The sequence below is a fragment of the Rhinoraja longicauda genome, chromosome 3, assembly GCF_053455715.1.
Source record: "Rhinoraja longicauda isolate Sanriku21f chromosome 3, sRhiLon1.1, whole genome shotgun sequence".
NCBI lineage: Eukaryota > Metazoa > Chordata > Chondrichthyes > Rajiformes > Arhynchobatidae > Rhinoraja > Rhinoraja longicauda.
The window spans coordinates 69,981,201-70,005,776 of NC_135955.1; the positions used below are offsets into that span (position 1 = coordinate 69,981,201).

Here is a 24,576-nt window from a genome sequence, read left to right on the forward strand (position 1 = left end):
GTATATTACAAAAAGAACAGCAACAGAAAGAATAGGCCTCCTTAAAGATCAGCATTGCCTTCTTTGTGTAGGACCACAAGAGATGGGAGAGATATTAAATGAACACCTCATCCACTTTTACTGGGGAGATAATTATGGAAGCTAAGGAATTGAGGCAGAGTTGTGATATCAATTACCAAAGAAGAGATATTGGTAATTTTGACAATTTACAAGAATGATCCCAGGGATGATTGAGTTAACGTATGATGAGCGTTTGACGGCACTGGGCCTGTACTCACTGGAGTTTAGAAGGATGAGCGGGGATCTAATTGAAACTTACCGATTAGTGAAAGGCCTGGATAGAGTTGATGTGGTGTGGATGTTTCAACTAGTAGGAGAGTCTGGGACCAGACGGCACAGCCATAGAATAAAAGGAAGTGTCTTTAGAAAGATGAGGAGGAATTTCTTCAGTCAGAGGGTGGTGAATCTGTGGAGTTCATTGCCACAGACAGTTGTGGGGGAGAAGACATTAGGGATTTTTAAAGTGGGGATTGACAGGTTCTTGATTAGTAATAGTTTCAAAGGTTATGGGGACAAAGCAGAATGAATCTGAGAGGGAAAGATAGATCAGCCATGCTTGAATAGCGGAGTAGACTCAATGAGCTGAATGGCCTAATTCTGCATCTATGACTTAACTTATTTTACAGTGCATTACGGTGGATAAGATTACCAAGCCTGAGTAAGTATATCTTAGGATCTCGTGGGAAACTGTGAATACCCATGTAAAGATATTTGCATCATCTTTAGTCACAAGTGAAGTTCCGGTAGACTGGAGGGTGGCTGATATTGTACCATTAGCATGAGCAGCAAGGAGTTGCCAAGGAACGACAGGCCGTTGAACCTGACGTCAGTGGAGGGAAAGTTGTTAGAGGAGATTCTTAGAAACAGGATCAATCAGCATTTGGATAGGCACGGACTGATTAGAGGTAGTCAGCATGGCCTTGTGTGTTAGAAATCGTGTCTCACAAAGTGTTTTTTGAAGGTCATCAAGTGGACTGATGATGGAGACAAGGGGTAGTGGATGTTAGTGACATGGAGTTTAGCAAGGCCTTTTATAAGGTCTCTCATTGGAAGTGAATCGGGAAGGTTTAAACACATGAAATCTATGGTGAGCTGGGCATATAGATTTTAAATTGGCTAGGAGGAAGGAGTCAAAGGTACTGAAGCAGTATATATGACAAATACACTTGACTTGACTCTTGGAAGTTTACTGTTATACAATACTTGCCACTAATTTTCATGCTGTGCTTTTCATGCTGTGCTTTTTATATTCCTATTCTTCCAGATTTGTGGATTTTATGATATGAATGCAGTTGAGAACGCTTAATAGAATTTATTCAATAATCAATGAGCATATAAAAAGGGATAACTAAGCATTAACCAAACAAATTCTGGCAGGCAAACAACAAATTTGATTTGCACAGAAAATACAAGATATTTTGTTATGAAAATCACATACTTATTTTAATTTGAAGAATTCAGCACACGATCTTAACATATTAACATCTTTATTTTTCTGATGTGCACAGTATTTAGACTTCAGAAACACAGCGCAGAAAAAGGCCTTTCAGCCCACCAAGTCCGCGCTGACCAGCGACCATGCCATATACTAACACTACCCTACACTGCAAGACCAATTTACAATTTTTTACCGAAGCCAATTAACCTACAAACCTGTACATCTTTGGAGAGTGGAAGGAAACTGGAGCACCCAGAGAAAACCCACGCAGTCACAGAGAGAATGGACAAACACCATACAGGCAGCACCTGTAATCAGGATTGAGCCTGGGTGTCTAGCGCTGTAAATCAGTAACTCCACCATTGCGCCGCCCGTATCTGTTGGGTTCTTTCAGCAATTCTAGTCAGTTTAGATTTGCAGCATTTTGAAAAGACGACTGCTGGGAACCAAGATGGAACAAACAGGGTAGCACATTGGCTCACAACCAGAATTTTGGGACAGAGAAAATCTGCCCCATTTTCCACTAAATAACTTAGTCTTAACTTATGGAATTTAATACAGAGAACTATGAGGTGTTGCATTTTGGCACGTCGAACAAGGGCAGGAAGAACACAGGAAATGGTAGGCCCTCTGGGTAGTGTTGTAGAGCAGAGGTGCATGGTTCCTTGAAGGTCGTGTCGCAGGTGGATAAGGTGGTCAAAAAGGCTTTTGGCACATTGGCCTTCATCAGTCAGAGTATTGGGTGTAGAAGTTGCGAGGTCATGTTGCAGTTGTATAAGACGTTGGTGAGTCCGCATTTAGAATATAGTGTTCGGTTCTGGGCACCATGTTATAGGAAAGACATTGTCCAGCTTGAAAAGGTTCAGAAAAGAGTTACGAGGATGTTGCTAGGACTAGAGGGTGTGATCTGCAGGGAAAGGTTGAGTAGGCTGGGTCTCTATTCCATGGAGCGCAGAAGGATGAGGGGGGGATCTTATAGAGGTGTACAAAATTATGAGAGGAATAGATCAGGTAGATGCAAAGTCTCTTGCCCAGAGTAGGGGAATTGAGGACCAGAGGACATAGGTTCAAGGTGAAGGGGAAAAGATTTAATAGGAATCTGTGGGGTAATTTTTTCACACAAAGGGTGGTGGGTGAATGGAACAAGCTGCCAGAGGAGGTAGTCGAGGCTGGGACTATCCCATTGTTTAAGAAACAATTAAACAGGTATATGGATAGGACAGGTTTGGAGGGATATGGACCAAGCACAGGCAAGTGGGACTGGGACATTGTTGGCCGGTGTAGGCAAGTTGGGCCGAAAGGCCTGTTTCCACACTGGATGACTCAGAGTCATCGAGCTACTAAGCACAGAAACAGGCCATCCTGCCAACGTCCATGTTAATCAAGCTGCCTAACTAAACCAGTCTCACTTGCCTGGCTCTGGCTCATATCCCTCCAACCCTTTCCTATCCACGTACCTGTCCAAATGTCTTTAAAATACCTTAATTCTACCTGCCTATACCATTTTCTATCCTTCTCTTCTACCACCATCCATGTGAAAAAGTTGTCCCTCAGGTACCTTTGAAATTTTGCCCCTCTAAGCTTAAACCTATGCCCTCGAGTTTTAGAATCCCCTACCTTGGGGAAAAAGACTGGCTATTCACTTTATCTATCCCCTTCATGACATATATATCTCCAAGATCACCTCTCAGCTTTCTTAATTCCAGGGAAATATGTCCTAGCCTATCCAGCCTCTCCTTACCACTCAAACCCTCTTGTTCCAGTAACATTCATGTAAAACTTTTTCCTGTTTATTGACATCCTTCCTTCACTTTGTACTCCAAATTAAGTCTTACGACATCTTATGCAGCTGTAACATGATGTCCCAACTCCTGTACCCAATACCCTGACCGATGAAGGCACGCATGCCAAACATCGTCTTTACTCCGTCAGCCTGTGTTGGTACTTTAAAGGAACTATGTACCTACACCCCTTGGTCTCTCTGCTCCACAACATTCCCCAGAGCCTTTCCAGTTACTGTGTAAATAGTGTCCTGGTTTATTCGTCAAAAATGCAATACATCTGATTTGACTGAATGAAACTCCATCTGCCATTCCTCTGCCCATTGTCCCAGTTGATCAAGATCCCTGTGAAATTTGAGATAATTTCTTCCATGTCCACCAGACCACCAATTTTAACATAACATAACATAACAACACTTTATTGTCACTCGGCACAACACCGAGCGAAATTTCAGCAGTCACACAAAATACAGCAAAAAGAAAAGAACACAGGACACCCGACCCCAACACAAACATCCATCACAGTGACTCCAAACACCCCCTCACTGTGATGGAGGCAACAAAAACTTCCCCTCTCTTCCCCCCGCACCCACGGACAGGCAGCTCGACCCCTACCGAGGCAAACGACACGCACAGCCCCCGCAATGTCATCCACAAGCCACTAACCATGCCACCTACACTCTCATCAAAACTGTTAATATAAATAATGAACAACATTGGACCCAACACCGATCCCTATGAAGAATCTCTGGTCTCAGTGAGGAATAATTGAATATTGAAAAGACCCGGTGAGTGAAATACTGTAATTAACTATGTATTAACTTAATTCTTCTACAATAACGTCGCACTAGAAATCTTAGAAACTTTTCTTGCATCAATCATACTTTAGATTTCATTTCTTCTCCTCAAAGCACACCGGTAGCAATAACGGGAAATGAGTCTCAGAATCCAATTAAACATAGTTTGGCTTTTTTGGTGCATCTGAAGTTCAATTTCTACATTTTCTGGGCTTCGATGCTGTTTATGACCTTGAACATACAGAAATATATTAGTGTCACAAATTCCAGCATCATAAAGCAGATAAAGGAATAACACAAACACATTATAAACAGTTATATGTTCTCACATAGTCATATTATTGTGAAAAAAGATACATGGCAGGTTTCTGTCCTGAATTGATGTTATTTCTCTTTCCCCCTGATGCTACCAAATTGGCTGAGTTCTATCATCCTTTCTGTTTTTGTTACATCTTTGCTTAACTTTCAGTAAGGAAACCAGACAGCAAAAAAAAGCAAACTAGATTTAAATGCATGATATATGATGAAGTTTGCAGATTATTAATTCTGTGATTGACAGCAAGGTGGCAAATATTTGAATTTGCATGAGATTATCAATAAACTAATCAGTTTGGCAGTGAGGTGGCAAATGGAATTTAGTCTCGAAAAGTTGAAATGTAAGGAACTGCAATTGTTGGTTTACAAAAGAAGACACAAAGTATGTTACGGGTCAAGCAGCATCTCTGGAGAACTTGGATAACAGACGTTTTTGGTCAGGACCCTTTTTCAGGCAGATTGCAGTATGGGGAAAGAAAGCTGGGAAAAAAATGGGAGCAGGACAACTTTAGGTAACTAACCTACAAACTCCCCACACCCTATCCCCACCCCATCCCTTTTCACCTGTTTTCCTTCCTCAGGCTTCACATTTCATACATCTTCCATCCTAATCTTGCACCTTTTGTCTTTTCATCTCTGGCCTTTGTTCAACCATCTGCCAATCAACCCACCCTCCCCTCCTCCCACCCCACGCCTATATCCATCTATCAGTTGACACACTTTATCCCGTCCCCACCTCTCTTCTAGCTTTTTTCCCCCCTACTACAATCAGTCTGAACATAGGTTCTAACTTGAAACATTATCTCTCTGGAGATGCTGCCTGACATGCTGGTTTACTCTACCATTTTGTGACTTCTTGAGTTGAAATGTGTTCAGGTAGGAGCAATAGGGTAGGGGAACATATAATCAATGGCAGGATACCGAGACACAAAAATCTGGAGTAACTCAGCGGGTTAGACAGCATCTCCGGAGAAAAGGAAAAGGTGACATTTCAGGTCGAGACCCTTTATCAGACTAAGAGTCAGAGGAAAGGGAAACGATAGATATAGAACAAATAGGACGGCACAGTGGGGCAGCGGTAGAGTGCTGCCTTGCAGCGCTTGCAGCACGGGAGACTACGGGTGCTGTCTGTACGGAGTTTGTACGTTCTCCCCGTGACCGCGCAGGTTTTATCCGAGATCTTTGGTTTCCTCCCACACTCCAAAGATGTACAGGTATGTAGGTTAATTGGCTTGGTGTATGTGCAAATTGTCCCTAGTGTGTGGAGTGTGTGGGGATGGCTGGTCGGCGCAGACCTGGTGGGCCAAAGGGCTTGTTTCCGCACTGTATCTCTAAACTAAATTAAATGAATGAAAGGTATGCAAAAAAGTAACAATCGTAGAGTCGGAGAGCAGGAATAATCACGGAGGGGGTGCAGCAAGAGAGAATGTTGCAGAACTCTCGTCGGAGAGAGAACTTCTTAAAAGTAGGCATATCTTGAGTAGATTTTGGAGTGGGGCAGACAAAATGTGTAGGAAGGAACCACCGAGAGACCTCGGAATGTCTGCCCACATGCCTTTGGCAGTAAGTCAGATCAACAGGGTCATTAAAAAGGCATTCAGATAAATGCCTTCCTTTACTAGCCAAAGCTTAAAAAAGCTCAGCGAGGTTATACTGGAACTATTTACAGCACCAGTTACGCCAAACTGGATAGACCAGAGTACTTTTCTTTGGTAGAGCTGCTACCACACAGCGCCAGTGACCAGAGTTCAATCCTGACCTCGGGTAGTCTGTGTGGAGTTTACACATTCTCCCTGTGACTGTGTGGGTTTCCTTCGGGTGCTTCGGTTTCCTACCACATCCCAACAACATGTGATTTGTAGGTTACTTGGCCTCTGTAAATTACCCTGAGTGCATAGCGAGTGGATGAGAAAATGGGGTAACATAGAACTACTATGAAGGGTGATCGACAGTCAGCGTGGACTCAGTGGGCCAAAGGGCTTGTTGCCATGCTATATCTCTAAACTATCAGAGCAGGAGAATCAAGAACCAGAGGACATAGGTTTAAGGTGAGGGGGCGGGGGGGGAGGAGTGAAAGATTTAATAGGGACCAGAGAGGCGATTTTTTTTTACATAAAGGGTGGTAAGTATATGTAATGAGCAGCCAGAGGAGGTAGTTGAGGCAGGTACGACCACCGGCTGCGGGAGTTTCGATCGCCCCGACTGCAGATGGTATGGCTGTATGGTAAATCGAATATCACTGTACTTTAATTGGTACACATGACAATAAAAGACCTTGAACCTTGAATTTAAATGTTTGTCAGGTACATGGGAGGATTGGTTTTGGATTATATGCGCCAAACGCTGCCAGGTGGGACTAGCGTAGATAGGGCATGTTGGCCGGCAAGGGCAAGTTGGGCCGGCCTTCATGTTGTATGACTATATGCAGGTTTACAGACTATGAGAGTGGTAGTAGACTACGTAACATTTATCTGATGTTAGAGAATCGACCCCCCTCTGCCATATATTTCTATTATTTTATGCTCTGATGTCAATACTCGTGTGTTGAATGATTAATGATCAGGTGACATTTTTATAACACAAGACCCTATTTTATGGGTTTTTTATAACCCCTATGTTAAAGAGGAAGTGCTAATTTTTTACAGAAACAGTACAATATAATCTAAATCTTCAGTTGATTTACATCAAACAAGGTGGTCTAAAAGGCCTAAAATAAAAAAAGCACAAATTCAAGAAATTACAGGTTATGAAAAAATATTCACCATGTTCATCTCTCTAATACATGTGCATTTTATTAGATTTACTTAAGTAGCCATAGCTCTACTTTGCAAAACTCACAATCCTTCACAAAGGACTGTGCTAGCAAATTAAGTTTTTTTGAAGTGTCACCAATTAAATGAGACTGGCAAGTATATCAGCCAAATTTTTAATTGGCAGAAAAACTGATTTAGTTGAGTCTTACATGTTGTCCAGGCCACAAGGAAAACTTTTTGAAATATGCAATTAAATAATTTATGTCCAACCGTGAAAATAAACAGAAGCTTCTTCAATTTGGCATCTAGAAGATGTGATGGTGTGGCATCTCTTTTATGTTTATCAGAAGAGTTATTACTCAGCCAAGTGTCATATTTGGATCTCATGCAGCAAACTGTACTAAAGCCAATAATACATAATATCACTCGATATGTGACATAATAGCCTTGAAACAAAGTACACTGAGGCATGATACATATTATCTGGGGATGTCAACCAGGCCAACCTCAAAATTGTACTGCCAAAATACTATCAGCATGTCTCCTTCCCCACAAAAGGCCCAAACAACCTTGAATACTGCTACACAACCAAAGACTCCTACTGCTCCACTAACCAGTTTGGAAAATCTGACCACTTCTACTCCCTGTTACACCTACATCAGATTTTGATTTATTGACTATAGCTCTGCCTTCATAACACCATAATACCAAACAAACTTATTTCAAAACTTCTGGACCTAGGAATCAGCACCCACCTTGCCACTGGGTCCTTGACTACTGACCCATAGAGCACAGTCAGTGAGGATAGGCGACAAAACATTCCCCCAATAATTCTCAACAATGGTGTCCTGCAAGGATATGTTCTCAGCCCCTTCCTACAGTCCCCATATATTACCTACTGTAGGCCAAATTCTACTCTAACTAAATCTGCACGTTTTCAGATGACATCTCTGCCTTGGGCTGGATCTCAAATAATGATGAGAAGGAGTACAGGAAGGAGACAGAGAGCTTAGTAATATGGTATCAAGACAACAGCCTCCCTCAATGTCAACAAGACGAAGTAGCTCTTTAATGAGGTGGAGTACACGCCCCGATCAACTTCAATGGTCCTAAAGTTGAGATGGCCAAGAGCCTCAAGTTCCTAATTGAAAATATAACCAAGTTTATCTTGGACCAGCAACAATGAAGATACAGCCAAGAAAGCAGACCACGCACTCTACTTCCTCTGACATAGATAGTTCAGCATTTCTCCATAGTTGACACTTTGCTGCAAATTTTGCCAGTTCTGTAGAACTGCCCAGGGCGGACGACGAGGACGTAAAGCAGCTCCCACCCGCTCTTACCACATAACCAGGCCGGATTCCGACAAGGGCGTTCCACAGTTGACCAAGTTGTGCGACTCACTCAAACCTTCGAACAGGCATTTAACGACAAGCAAGTGACTGGTGCTATTTTCCTAGACCTCACTGCTACATACGATACTGTTTGGTACCACTGCTACACGCCGTTCAGGAAAGGCTACAAGGCCGTTTCTCTCCCTCCTTTTGGAAAATCTGACCACGCTGCCATTTTCCTGCTGCCGGAGTACAAACAACGGATAGTACGGGAAGCAACAGTGACGAGGGACGTAAAGCGGTGGGCTGACCATTCAGAGGCCATGCTGCAGGATGCACTGAGCGAAGTCGATTGGAACATGTTCCAAGCAAGTTCCAGAGACGTAAATGAGTTTGCGGAAGCGGTTACGGACTTCATTGCCACAATAGCCGATACCATCATCCCCACGGTAAGGGTCAGTATCTTCCCTAACCAAAAACCCTGGGTGGACAGGTCTATTCGCGTGGCCTTGAATGCTCGCACCGCTGCTTACAACTCCGGCCTGGCATCCGGCAACATGGACGACAACAAGGGAGAGTCCTACCGACTGCGAAGGGCAGTGAAGGATGCAAAAAGGAGGTACCGGGACAAGATGGAGTCACAGATGGAGCAGCAGGACACCAGGCGCCTTTGGCAGGGGCTACGGACTATAACTAGCTACAGGTCCAGCACCCCCTCAACCGGAAGTGCCGGCTCCTCCTTAGCTGATGACCTGAACTCTTTTTATGCACATTTTGAGACGGGTAACACCACCAGCTCGCCGTCTAAAAACAGCACCGAAGGGGCGCTGGCTAGCGAGGCTGGAGGGGGATCCACCGCCGGGGATGTGCACACATTCTCGGTGTCCGAGCATGAGGTGAGGTGGGGTCTGACGCGTGTGAACACGAGGAAAGCTGGAGGCCCAGATGGTATATTTGGGCGAGTACTAAAGTCTTGTGCTGCTCAGCTTGCTCCAGTGCTCACCACGATATTCAACCTCTCCTTGGCAAAGTCCATGGTCCCTGCATGCTTCAAAAGATCCATCATTGTACCGGTGCCAAAGAATGCCTCTCCAGCGTGTTTAAATGACTACCGACCGGTGGCCCTAACCTCGGTTGTCATGAAATGCTTTGAGAGGCTAGTCAAGAAGCACATCTGCGCCCTCCTTCCTCGCAACATGGACCCACTACAGTTCGCATACCGTCCGAACAGGTCCACGGATGATGCGGTCTCCCAGGTTCTACACACCGCTCTCTCTCATCTGGACAGCCAGGGGGGCTATGTGAGGATGCTGTTCATTGACTTTCGTTCAGCATTCAACACAATAGTCCCCAGCAGACTGGTTGAGAAGCTGCTGGAACTGGGACTTAGCACCCCTCTGTGTGCCTGGGTCCTGGACTTTCTCACTGCCAGGCCCCAAGTGGTCAGGATGGGGGAACACACATCTAGCTCCCTCACCCTGAACATAGGATCCCCCCAGGGCTGCGTCCTTAGCCCCCTACTGTACTCCCTGTACACACATGACTGTGGGGCCAGGTTCAGCTCAAACTCCATCATCAAGTTTGCTGGTGACACTGTGGTGGTGGTGGGCCGGATCTCCAACAACGATGAGAAGGCCTACCGGGAGGAGGTGGCTGATCTGGCACTCTGGTGTCAGGACAATAGCCTCCTCTTGAATGTCACTAAAACAAAGGAGCTGATTGTGGACTTCAGAAGGGCTAAACATCCAAGGACGTACACGCCACTGGAGATAAATGGGTCGATTGTGGATAGGGTGAGCAGTTTTAAATACTTGGGAGTCCGCATCGCAGAGGATCTGACGTGGGCAACGCACATTGCCGCACTGGTGGGTAAGGCTAAGCAGCGCCTTTACCACCTTAGACAACTGAGGAAATTCAGAGTGTCTCTGAAGATCCTTCATTGCTTCTACTCTGGGGCTGTAGAGAGCATCCTGTCCGGCAACATTACAGTCTGGTTTGGGAACAGCTCTGCCCAGGACAGGATGGCCCTGCAGAGTAGTGCGTTCGGCAGAACGCACCATGGGAACTACACTCATCCCCCTGCAGGACCTATACATCAGGAGGTGCAGATCCAGAGCAAGTAAGATCATGAGGGACCCCTGCCACCCCAGTAACGGACTGTTCCAGAAACTACGATCAGGCAAACGCCTCCGCTGTCACGCTGTGAAAACGGAGAGGATGAGACGGAGCTTCTTCCCACAGGCTATCAGGACTGTCAACTTTTATAACCCCAGAGACTAAATTTTTGTCGACACTAATAGTAACTTATTAACTTTATTTATATGCTGTAACTGTAATTCTTTTTGTGCACAACCCGCAGGCATTGCCACTTTCATTTCACTGCACATCGTGTATGTGTATGTGACAAATAAATTTGACTTGACTTGACTTGAGGCCTTCACTTGAAGCTCCAGAGAATGCTCAGCTCAAATCATCTGACAGACTTCATTATGGAGCTCCTGTACACGAGATCCTTTGTCCTCTGCACTAGCTACGAGCAAAGAAGTCGACCTCATAGACTCAAGAATGGTGTCACTCAGGGTTCAGTCCTTGCACCGACCCTGTATAACATCTACACTTCTGACTTTCCAGCCACCTCAGCCAAACGGTACATGCACGCCGATGACGTCGCCCTCACAATATCTGCCACTTAAGGAGGTGGAAGAAAAGCTCTCTGCTGAGATGAGTGCCATATGTAGGTAACTGGAAAACTGGAGGCTGAAGCTATCTACCACGAAGACAGTATCATCAATATTTCACCTTAGAAATAAACTGGCGAACTACCGTCTTAAGGTGCAGTCAACTTTCTCAACTTTGACCCAAACCCCACATACCTTGGCGTCAAACTAGATCGCAGCCTCACCTACAAAAGCCATCGGATGAAGCTGAAGAGCAAAGTTTGTGCTAGAGTATCCTTAGTCAGGTGCCTTGCTAGCACAAACTGGGGTGCATCCTGAAAACTTCGGTAATGGCCCTAGCATATGCACCCACAGAATACTGTGCACCGGTATGGACACAAAGTACTCATACTCGCAGACGGGATGTGCCCCTACATGAAGCAATGAGGATCATCTCAGGCTGCATCTGCTGCACCCCACTGTGTCATTTACCATTTCTTTCTGGGATTCAACAACCCCAAGCCCGTCATGATAACATCTGTGGACGACTGCATCAGAAAGCTGCTCAGCCTAACCACCTTCTGCATGACATTCTTTATGAGAAGGAGGCCCCGTGATGGTTGCGCTCACAGAAGCCTCTGTGTCCATACATGGAGAGTCTGGATGCAGTGAGCAATGCAGCACTAACTGTTCCAAAAGGACTCCAGCCATACTTTGAGACCTGGTCACCACACCCTCCAGGCAACAACCTCCACAGGAAGGCCTGGGTTCAATTGAACAGGCTACAAACTGGTGTATGTCGCTTCGCAGCCAACATGAAAAGATGGGGCATTGCAGACACCGACCTCTGTCCTTGTGGTCAAGTACAGACCAACAAACATGTCCTAAGGGAATGTGCTGTGACAGGACCTCCCTGCCCACTATCCCAACTTGATAAACCCCAATTAGAGACTTACCTCACCAATTGCCATTTTTGATTGTTGTAGTTGACATACGAAAGAAGAAGCATTTCTCCAATGATTCTTACCAATTTCTACATATGCAAAGTAGCAAACATAGCATAATAGCTTGGTTTTGCACTAGAAATTGCTGAGAGCCGTTGATGTAGCCCAGTTCATCACACAGACCAGTCAGCCCACCATTGACACTTCATGCTGCCTCAGAAAAGTAGCCAACATAGTCAAGCACCTTTTCTCCCGTCAGGCAGAAGACATAACAGCTTGGAAGTAGATAACACCGGCTTAGCTTCTTTCCCACTGTTATCAGGCTACTGAACTGTCCTCCCATAAGCTGGGGTGTGATCCCAATCTCCCAACCTACAAAATTGTAGCCCTTCTCTGTAACATTGCTATTAAACTGCAACACTATATTCTGTTTTCTCTTTGCACTACTGAATGTTGACTTGAATGTGCTCATGGATAGTATGATTTGAATGGATTGCATGCAAACAAAGTTTTTCACTGTACCTTGCTACATGTTACCAATACTAATGACACTGCCAAATTATTTATCCGAATCTCGGCGCCCAACCTGTGACAGTTTGGCTCAGCTGTGATCACACTAAGGGCAAACACATTAAACAGATGGAAAGCAGATTGTAGAAATTAACTGTAGATTTTCAAATCCTGCATCTAGCTGTTTTCCTTCTTGGCACTTCAGTAATTTCATTGGAAGATATCATTTTTCAAGAGGTCACATTGTCAAGAATCAAATTCAGTGTTTACTAATAAGAGTCTCATTTTCAGCGTTCAGGTTAATACGTTTTGTGATTTTTTTAATTGGTAATACTACTGAGGAATGAATAATGAGCAGGAAATCAAACAAAAAAGTCTTCATGAAATTCACAATTCAAACCTGCAAGCTTTATCAATCTAACAGCATGAACCAATCAGGTTGCCCCTAAAATTCAGTGTAATTAGTTTGACATGCATCTTGCATTTTCACCAGGTGAAAATTAGTAAAGGTCATTTTCAAACAGAGATCAAAAAAAAAATCTTGAAGGTACATTCAAAAATCATAAAACTTCTTGTGCTGTCATGGAAAGGGGTTTCTCATATGAAAACATTCCAAGCAGCAAGAGCTGCATTTCAATAATTTGCGGGACCTAAAGTTCTGTCAGCTTTCCTTCACTTGCTGACTTAAAGAGCATTATAGAGCCTTGCAGAATGGAAACAAGGACACTGGGCCCAATTTGTTCATGCCAACCAAGCTGGCAAGCTGGGATAGCCCCATTTGCCCACATTTGGAATATCTCCAATGTCTTTTGAAAGTCGTATCAACTATAGCTCTCTTGATAGTTACATTTCTGAGACAGAAGATTGTACGTTTAAGTTCCAGTTTAGAGACTTGAGCATAAAAACCTAGCTGAAAATTTACAGCAAAACTATTGAAGGCATACCCCACTGTCAAAGATGCTGTCTTTTCCAGATGAAAATCAAACCGTGGTTCCAGCCGCTCATAGATGCAAAAGTATGGTGCACAAATGACCCCCAAGATTTTTTCTGAACAGCCTGCTTCAATGATGGATCTGCCTCTGCTCTGCAAGCAGAACACCCACCACTCCTTGTCTGTGTCTACCTACAGCAAGATGCTGAAGCTGATGGCTAATCAGCTAGTATCTATGCAACACCAGAGTTTCCTGCAAGGATAAGCTCATAAGTGATAGTAGTAGAATTGGGCCATTCAGTCCATCAAGTGAATAAGTTTATTGGCCAAGTATGCATATACAAGGAATGTACCTTGGTGCTCCGCTCACAAATGACAACACAAACATACAGTTAACAATTAAGAATAAAGCATAACCACATCAAAACAATAAGGATACAACATTACGGTCTAAACGTGTGGGTGAAAATAAACCAGAGCAAAAAAGAGACTACAGACTTTGGTTATTGAGTAGAACTATCACTCGTGGAAAAAGCTGTTTTTATGTCTGGCTGTGGCTGCTTTGACAGTCCGGAGTCGCCTTCCAGAGGGAAGTGCTTCGAAGAGTTTGTGGCCAGGTTGAGAGGGGTCAGAGATGATCTTGCCCGCTCTCTTCCTGACCCTTGCAGTGCACAGTTCGTCAATGGGGGGAAGGTTGCAGCCAACAACCTTCTCAGCTGTGTGAACGATCCGTTGCAGCCTCCGGATGTCGTCCTTGGTGGCTGAGCCAAACCAGACCATGATGGAGAAGGTGAGGATCATTCAATCATGGCTGATCTATCTCTCCCTCCTAACCCCGTTCTCCAGCCTTCTCCCCATAACCTCTGATACCTGAACTAGTCAAGAATCTATCTATGCCTTAAAAATATCCATTGACATGGCCTCCACAGCTTTCAGTGGCAAAGAATTCCACAGATTCACCTCCCTCTGACTAAAGAAATTTCTCCTCATCTCATGCAAGTAAATAGCAGGATAGACAAAGGAAAGTCAGTTGATGTGGTTTTCCTGGATTTTCAGAAGGCCTTTGATAAGATGCTGCATATGAGGCTGTTAAGGAAGATGAGAGCCATGGTATCAGAGGGAAGATACTAGCATGGATAGCATGTATAGCAGGTTGGCTGGAAAGTAGAGGCAAAGAGTGGCAATCAAGGGGGCCTTTTCTGGTTATCTGCCAATGACTAGTGGTGTTCTGCAAGGCTCGGTGCTGGGACCACTGCTCTTCAAATTGTTTAACAATGATTTATATGAGTGAATTGAAGGCTTTGTCCAGTGTTCAGTTTAGTTTATTGTCACGTGTACCAAGGTACAGTGAAAAGCTTTTGTTGTGTGCTATCCCGGTTGCTTACTCTTTGGAGACCTGCTGAACTTCCTCAGCCCACTGAGGAAATAGAGACCTTGGTGTACTTTCTTGAATGCAGCATCAATGTGGTTGGTGCAGGATAAATTGTTGGTCTTGTCTACGACAAGGAACTTGAAACTCTCAGCTATCTCCACATCACTGTCAATGCTGACCAAATTATTTGCTGAAGACAATAACTAGCTCCTTTATCTTGTTGACAATGAGGGAGAGATTGTGGCCAAGTTTGTAAATTATAGGATGATAGCTGGTGAGGCAGGTAGTGTAGAGGAAGCATGGATTCTGCAGAAGGACTTGGACAGGTTGGGAGAGTGGGCAAAGAAGTGGCAGAAAGAATACAGCGGAGCAAAATGTGCAGCCATACACTCTGGTAGTTGGAATAAAGGTCTACACTATTTTCTAAATGAAGAAAGGATTCAGAATTCGGAGATGCAAATGGACTTTGGAGTGCTGGTGCAGGATTCCCAAAAGATAAATTTGCAAGTTGAATCGGTAATAAGGAAGACAAATGCAATGTTAGCAATTATTTTGAGAGGACTAGAACATAAAAACAGGGATGTAATGCTAATCCTTTATAAACAGCATTTGGAATATTGTGAGTAGTTTTGTGTCCCATTTCTGAGAAGAGATAGTTTATGAGAATGATCCCAAGCATTATTGGGTTACGTATGTTGAGCGTTTGATGGCACTGAGCATGTACTCTTGGAGTTTAGGATGAGGGGGGACCTAATTGAAACCTACCGAATTGCAAAAGACCTGGATAGTGTGGATGTGGAAAGGAGGTTTCCACTAGGGGGAGAATCTAGGACCAGGGGCCACAGCATCAGAATAAAGTTATGAGATGACGTGAAATTTCTCTAGTGAGAGGGTGGCGAGTCTGTGGAATTCATTGCCAAGGATGGCTGTGGAGGCCATCATTTGGTATTTTTAAAGCAGAGATGGACAAATTCTTGATTAGTAAGGTTTTCAATGGTTATGGGGAGAAGGCAGGAGAATGGAGTTGAAAGGTAAAGATAGATCAGCCATAACTGAATCGCAGAGTAGACTCAATGAGCCAAGTGCCCTAATTCTGCTCCTGTGACTTATGAACTATACACTTACCTTATTGTAGCCCTTGGACTTTTTATCTGCGCTTTCACTGGAGCTGTAACCCTATAATGTTGTAACACTATATTCTACACTCTGTTTAGTTTAGTTTGGAGATACAACTTGAAACAGGACCTCTGGCCTACCAGGTCCACGCCAACCAACGATCACCGTACACTAGTTCTATCCTACACACCAGGGACAATTTACAGAAGCCAATTAACCTACAAGCATGCTCGTCTTAGGAATGTGGGAGGAAACCAGAGTACCCAGAGAAATCCCACGCAGTCACAGAGAGAATACACAAACTCCGTAAAGAGAGCACCAATAGTCAGGTTCGAACCCCAATCTGGTGCTTTAGGGCAGCGACTAACTGATGCACCACTGTGCCGCCCCCAGTGGTATTTTTCTCTTTATACAACCTGTTGAACTTGTGTTTGGCTTGAATATACTGTTGTACATTGAGGAGTTTCTTTAAAGGCTTTCCAGCAAAGGATTGGGGTTGACAATCAATCAAACTACCTTTCCTCCTCAACTTTTACCTAGATCCTAATAAAGCACAAATATTTATCTTGTATAGTTACTAATGAGAAAACTATCTTAATATAATCAAATAAAGCATGGGGTTCAATTTGCAAAAAACCCTCTCTCATTCCTGTCACACCTTGAGCACACAAACATTTTACCACTGCATACCAGCATCCACTGTTATCAGACTAAAGCACTCTCTGCAGAGGAATAGAGAAATAAGTCAAAATAAAACGTAGGTCCTCCAATGGCTGGAATCACAACTAATAGAAAGGAAAATGACCATGGTAATCAGAAAACTGTCATTATACCCTTAGAGATTGTCAAGGATGTCTTCCTCACTCACACCATTTTTGTCAGATGCTTCATTAATGACCACCTCTGATGTAAAGAGTAACGCTGCTTGGCTACAATTCACAATTCTCCGACAATGAAGCAACCTCAGTCAGCTGCAACATCCAAGATGTGTTGTCATGGAAAGTGACATTGGAGTCACACAGCTTCAGGTAGTGAAATCACCCGATCTGAACCCAATTGAGCATGCCTTTGTATGCTGAAGAGCAAACTGAATGGGACTAGCCCCCAAAACAAGCATAAACTAAAGATGGCTGCAATACAGGCCTGGCAGAGCATCACCAGAGAAGACACCCAGCAACTGGTGATGTCCATGAACCGCAGACTTCAAGCAGTCATTGCATGCAAAGGATATGCAACAAAATACTAAACATGACTATTTTCATTTGCATGACATTGCACTTTAACCACATGTGAATTTTTCTATTACAAATCTCAAATTGTGGAGTACAGAGGCAAATAAATAAATGATGGGTCTTTGTCCCAAACATTATGGAGGGCACTGTATTAACAATGGGCAAGGTTCCGCACGAACACATTCTCAGCCCATTTCTTTACTCCTTGTACACCCACATCTGCACATTCATGTACAAATCTAATTCAATTTTCAAATTCGCAGATGACACCACCATTATGGGCCGGATATCAAATAATGATGAGACGGAGTACAGGAAAGAGAATGGGAACCTCGTGTCTTGGTGTCGAGACAACAACCTTTCTCAGTCTGAAGAAGAGTCTAGACCCGAAACGTCACCCATCTCTTCTCTCCAGAGATGCTGCCTGTCCCAGTGAGTTGCTCCAGCTTTTTGTGTCATCTTTTCTCTCAACGTCAGCAAGACTTCAGGAAGCAAAGCCGTACACGTACCCCAGTTTGCATTAATGGTGCCGAAGTAGAGATGGTTGAAAACTTCTAATTCCTCGGAGTCAATATCACCAACTACTTCTCCTGGACCACCCATATTGAAGCAACGACCAAGAAGGCATATCAACACCTCTACTTCCTTAAAACGCTTAGGAAGTTTGGCATTGTCCCCTACAACTCTCACCAACTTCTACAGATGGACCATGGAAAGTATTTTATCGGAATGCATCACTGCTTGGTTTGGGAACTGCTCCATCCAGGACCATATGAAATTGTTGCGAATTGTGGATGCAGCCCAGGCCATCACACAAACCAACCTCCCTTCTATTGATTCCATTTATACCTCACGCTGCCTCGGCAAGGCCAGCAGCGTAATCAAGGACGAGTGACACCCTGGCCACTCCCTCTTCTCCCCTCTCCCATCAAGCAAAAGGTACAGAAGTGTGAAAACGCACACTTCCAGATTCAGGGACAGTTTCTTCCCAGCTGTTTTTAGCTGGCAACTGAATCATCCTACCACGACCAGAGAGCAGGGCTGAACTACCATCTATCTCTTTATATCTTTGACCATACTTTGCTGGCTTTACCTTGCACTAAACGTTATTCCCTTATCATGTATCTATCCACTGTAAATGGATTGATTGTAATCATGTATTGTCGTTCTGCTGACTGGGTTAGCACGCAACAAAAAGCTTTTCACTGTACGCGTGACAATAAACTAAACTGAACTAAAGGCTGTAACCAGATGTTTTGTGATAAATCGCCTAATCTCTCAAAGGCATTCTAGCATCATTGAGATACAACAATGAGGCTGTGGCAAGACCATAAAGAACTGAGAAAAACTATTTGAGGACAAGATTTGACAAGATCTTCAGAACTTTACACAGCAGTGGTATGAGAGCATAAGATGGCAGCAAGTTGCGTCAAGCACTGGCGGAGCAATGATGGGGGACTATAATTTGATAAATACTATTTTCATTTTAAATTTTCCACACTGCAATACTGAAAAAAATGAAGAAAGTAATGCAAATCATTGAAGGAGCTGCTAAGTAACGGTGGATCTATTTGCCTAAAGAGATAAATTTCACAAGAGCAAATTTGCAGAGGACATAATACAGCAGCCATTGAAAATTTGCCTTGTAGCAATATGTGAGCAGTAAAAATTTTCATTTGATCCATTCTGGTGCTACAGGATATGGCACAAACAGATAGCAGTCAAGCAACAAAAACAATCAGCTTGCAACTCTGAAACTTGCAAAGTGTATTCCAGCTATTTAAACCTCAAATTCTCCACTCTCTCCATTATTAATATAATGTAAACAACACACTCAAAATCAAAGGTAGTATCTTTCTAAATTCATTAAAATAGTTTCCATACTCAGATTGAAACTGCTAATTGGGAGAAAAATGTGGCGTAGGCACTGCAAAAACTGTGGATATCCAAACATAATTGGAGATCCCAGACAAAACCAAGATCAGATGAGGAAACTGACAAATTATCTCTCATGTGTTATTGGTCAGATCTTTTCAAAAATAATCAGAAAAATACCACCAAAGCTTCCTTTATAATATCAAAGCCATATATTTCAATGGCTATGAAACTGAAAGTGCAATAAAATGTTTTGTGTATGTATTGGCTACAAGACTTACCTTTTAGTCGTTCTAGTAGATCAATCTGTCCAGCAGAAGCCAGAGCCAGAGCCTCGTCTTCAATGCTACCCTGCAGTTGCTTCAGGACCTCCTGCAGCACGAAGTGAAGCACAATCAGAATGGCTGTAAACATAGCAAAACCCAACGTATAAGACAGGCTGCACAACGCACAGCAGCCATATACTGGAGCACCCAGCTGCAAAGTACAAACACCAAGAGCATGGAAACAGGCCCTTCAGCCCAGCTTGCCCATGCCAACCAAGATGATTCATCTACGCAAGTCCCATTTGCCTGCATTTGACCCATATCCTCTAAACCTCTCCTATCCATATCCATTACCCCCTTATGTGAAAAAGTTGCCCCTCAGGTTCCCATTACATTTCCCCCTCTCACTGTAAATCTATGTTCTCTGGTTCTTCACTCCACTATTCTTGGTTAAAAAAAATCATTCATCCTACCTATTCCCCTCATGATTTTATACACCTCTAAGATCATCCCTTAACCTCCTGCGCTCCAAGGAATAAAGTTCTAGCCTGCCCGACCTCTTCCTATAAGCTCAGGTCCTCGATTCCTGGCAACTTCCTTGTAAATTTTCTCTGCACCATTTCCATCTTAATGACATACTAATGTTGTACAAATATTTTCACTTTCTTAGTAAAATGCTGTTGTGTGCTCTGAAACTATTTTTAAATTTCCTTAAGATGCTTATGCAAGGTATAAGGAAAATGCTCCTGACAGATTTTTGGCAGATGACTTACTGAACTAACAGAAGTATAATATTGATTAACAGAGGGAAATCATTTTTTCACTATACCTGTGATATTAATAAACGGAACTAACCAAATAAGCTGATGGACTACAAGTAGTTCTACGACAATACAATAGTTGTGTGCCAAGAAAATTTGTGTAATAACAAATTGCATTATAAAAAAACAATTGTGACAACAGAAAAGTGTGGGGGAGGGGGGTTGGGGGCTAGAGAGTTTCAGACTCACCATAAAAGTTATTTGTTTAGTAAGATTTTCAAAAATAATGGCGACCTCCATTATGTTCTGGGTTGGGGAAGCCTATAGGTTCATCATTCTCTGACTGAAGAAATTTCTCATCACAATCCTAAGTAACAGTATCCCAATACCCCGCTTCCAGTTCTAGATCTCCCTTCCAAGGGAGACATCCAGCTGTACAGCCAACTCAATTTTTTTAACATCTCAATGGGATCTCTTCTTGTTCCTCCATACTTGAGTGAATGCCGGCCTAATTGACCCAATTTCTCCTATGATAGTTTGTCATCCCAAGAAACACTCTGATGTACCTTCATTGTATTCCATCCATGAAAATGTACTCTTCGGTTATAGACCAAAATGGCTTAAATATTCCACGTGGGGTCTCTCCAAGCCCCTGATTAATTACAATGAGCCATCCTTGCTCCCATACTCAAAACATCTTGCAAGGGAGGCATGCATACCATCTGTCTCCTTAGCCATTTGTTGCGTCTAGATCTTTGGTTTCAGTGATGGGTGTATTAGGACACCCTGATTGTTTTACACATGGGCATTTCCCAGTTCCTATGATACTTTGTTTTTTCAAACAAAATGTAAAACTTCACAATTGTCTCGTTTATATTGCATCTACCACATATTTCTACTCACTTAACTTTTCAATAGACAATAGACAATAGGTGCAGGAGTATGCCATTCGCTCTTCGAGCCAGCACCACCATTCAATGTGATCATGGCTGATCATTTTCAATCAGTACCCCGTTCCTGCCTTCTCCCCATACCCCCTGACTCCGCTATGCTTAAGAGCTCTATCTAGCTCTCTCTTGAATGCATTCAGAGAATTGGCCTCCACTGCCTTCTGAGACAGTGAATTCCACAGATTTACAACTCTGACTGAGAAAGTTTTTCCTCATCTCCGTTCTAAATGGCCTACCCCTTATTCTTAATATGTGGCCCCTGGTTCTGGACTTCCCCCAACATTGGGAACATGTTTCCTGCCTCTAACGTGTCCAACCCCTTAATAATCTTATATGTTTCGATAAGATCCCCTCTCATCCTTCTAAATTCCAGTGTATACAAGCCTAGCTGCTCTCGTCTTTCAACATATGACAGTCCCGCCATTCCTGGAATTAACCTAGTAAACCTATGCTGCACGCCCTCAATAGCAAGAATATCCTTCCTTAAATTTGGAGACCAAAACTGCACCGTACTCAAGGTGCGGTCTCACTAGGGCCCTATTCCAAATTGCTTTGAAGTCTCTTTGTATCTTCCTCACAACTCTTGACCATAACAGGTTTTATAGCAGTCAGACACTTTAAAAAAAGACAATCTGTTATCTCATCCAAATCCAAATCCAAATCCAAATATGAATAGATGGGGTCCAAATTCGGATCCCTTGGATATCTCACTAATCACTGTCTGGCACTGCATGACCCATTTATTCTTACTCTCTGTTCCCTAGCTGACAACCAACCTTCAACCCATGCTAGTGTATCACTTTTAATTATCCACATTAATGTCTTAGATGGGACTTTATCAAAGGCCTTCTGTAAAGAAGAATATTCAATGTTGAGATCATGATGGTCAGAACAGATGCAGTGGGCCATAGGGGCACTTTCTGTGTTAGACAACGAATTGACTCCCTGTTCCTCTTTAAATGAAATTCACCTATTCAAAGAGAGAAGGAACCATCTGGTTTTTAAAAATGTAACAGCATTCTGGGGAAAATTTGAACACCGCAACAAGATAAATGATTGATTTTGGTAGTATTTAAATGCTAACAGTTAACATGTCAACAAGCAACATGGGGTAAAATAAAAGTGACCTTCATGATGATCCATATGGTCCCTTTCCCAAATGGTGCGTTGTTCAATTATGATATTTTCTCGAAATATTAAACATTTTAGTATGTGCGGGTAGTATAGCGACACAGCTAATAGAGCTGCTTCAGTGCTGAATAACTCGTGACTAAACAGTTATAATAATACTTATTATAAAGAAGGCAGACTGCAAGTTTCTATCTAGAGGTTTCCAACTGAATTCAATATTAGTCAGGTAATCAAATGTAGAAATAGAACTAAGCATGGATCATCCTTTTGAAGAATAACATGGAGAAATGCATTTAATCATGAATAACATAACTCTGAGTATGGCTTACAAATACAAAACAAAACAAATGTTGAAATCATAAAGACACAAAATTCTGACATCACAAATGAAAGCAAACAGAAACCATAGTGACAGAATGTACCAATATTATCCACCGAGAATTAAACGGTACTTATTAAATTAAAGAAACTAGACGGCAAGTGTCAAGAGCCTAAATTCGCCGACAAAAAGGACAAGTTTAAAAGTTGCTATCTTTGGGATTAAGGCGAGTCAAATGCAGAATTTACGATTTTCTTTTTAAATAATACTTTAATAGAGTAGCATATCCCATGAGCTTTTCTTTCAGTGTGAACAATGATAACATAATTAAATTAAATTGTTTAAATGAGCATAAAACATCTGCAAATTGCAGGGTCATAAAAATCCAGATTTAGAATAGAAACATAGAAACTAGGTGCAGGAGTAGGCCATTCAGCCCTTTGAGCCAGCATCGCCATTAAATATGATCATGGCTGATCATCCAAAATCAGTAACCCGTTCCTGCTTTCTCCCCATATCCCTTGATTCCATTAGCCCTAAGAGCTATATCTAACTCTTTCTTAAAAACATCCAGTGAATTGGCCTCCACTGCCTTCTGTTGCAGAGAATTTCAGAGATTCACAACTCTCTGGGTGAAGAAGTATTTCCTCATCTCAGTCCTAAATGGCCTACCCCTTATTCTTACACTGTGATCCCTGGTTCTGGACTCCCCCAACATTGGGAACATTTTTCCTGCATCTAGCCTATCCAATCCCTTAAGAATTTTATATGTTTCGATAAGATCCCCTCTCATCCTGCTAAATTCCAGTGGATATAAGTCCAGTCGATCCATTCTTTCAATATATGTCAGTTCCACCATCCCAGGAATTAACCTGGTGAACCTGCGCTGCGCTCCCTCAATAGCAAGAATGTCCTTCCTCAAATTAGGAGACCAAAACTGCACATAATGCTCTAGGTGTGGACCCTGTAAAACTGCAGTATGACCCCCTTGCTCCGATACTCAAATCCTCTTGCTATGAACGGCAACATGCCATTTGCTTTCTTCACTGCCTGCTGTACCTGCAAGCTTACTTTCAGTGACTGATGTACAAGCACACTCAGGTCTCATTGCACCTCCCCTTTTCTTAATCTGACACTATTCGGTAATAACCTGCCTTCTTGTTCTTGCCACCAAAGTGGATAACCTAACATTTATTCACATTATACTGCATCTGCCCATTCACCCAACCTATCCAAGTCACTCTGCAGCCTCATAGCATCCTTCTCGCAGCTCACACTGCCACCCAGCTTTGTGTCATCCGCAAACTTGGAGATGTTATATTTAATTCCTTTGCCTAAATCGTCAATATATATTGTAAATAACTGGGGTCCCAGCACTAGCCTTGCAGCACTCCACCAGTCAATGCCTGCTATTCTGAAAAGGACCCGTTGATTCCTACTCTTTGCTTCCTGTCTGCCAACCAGTTCTATATCAATGTCAATACCCTATTCCCAATACCATGTGCTCTAATTATGCACATTAATCTCTTGTGTGTGACCTTGTCAAAGGCTTTTTGAAAGTCCAGATACACCACATCCACTGGCTCTCCCTTATCCATTCTACTTGTTACATCCTCAAAAAATTCCAGAAGATTAGTTAAGCATGATTTCCCCTTCATAAATCCATTTGACCGACCCTGTCACTACTTTCCAAATGCACTGCTATTACATCTTTAATAATCGACTCCAGCATCTTCCCCACTACTGATGTCAGGCTAACCGGTCTATAATTCTGTGTTTTCTCTCTCCCTCCTTTCTTAAAAAACTGTGGTAACATTAGCTAACCTCCAGTCCACAGGAACTGATTCAGAGTCTATACAACATTGGAAAATGATCACCAATGCATCCACGATTTCTAGGGCCACCTCCTCTGGGATGCAGACCATCAGGCCCTGGGGATTTATCTGCCTTCAGTCCCAACAGTTTACCTAACAGCTTTTCCTGATTACATAGAAACATAGAAAATCTTTTTCAGTCAGAGTTGTGAATCTGTGG

General features: G+C 43.0%; 1 protein-coding gene across 7 annotated transcripts in view; it reads right to left on the minus strand.

Moving 5' to 3' along the window:
• apc (APC regulator of WNT signaling pathway) overlaps positions 1 to 24,576 on the minus strand; it is a 163,111-nt gene that overhangs the window by 53,322 nt on the left and 85,213 nt on the right. For 5 of the 7 annotated variants that reach the window (XM_078396349.1, XM_078396348.1, XM_078396346.1 and 2 more), the window contains one exon: positions 19,397 to 19,487. The exons of 1 other annotated variant lie outside the window; for it this stretch is intronic. In XM_078396349.1, coding sequence (XP_078252475.1) covers positions 19,397 to 19,487 — 91 coding nt within the window. Of the gene's footprint in view, positions 1 to 19,396; positions 19,520 to 24,576 lie in introns of all 7 variants that reach the window. One more of the 7 variants, XM_078396350.1, reaches the window with a different exon arrangement.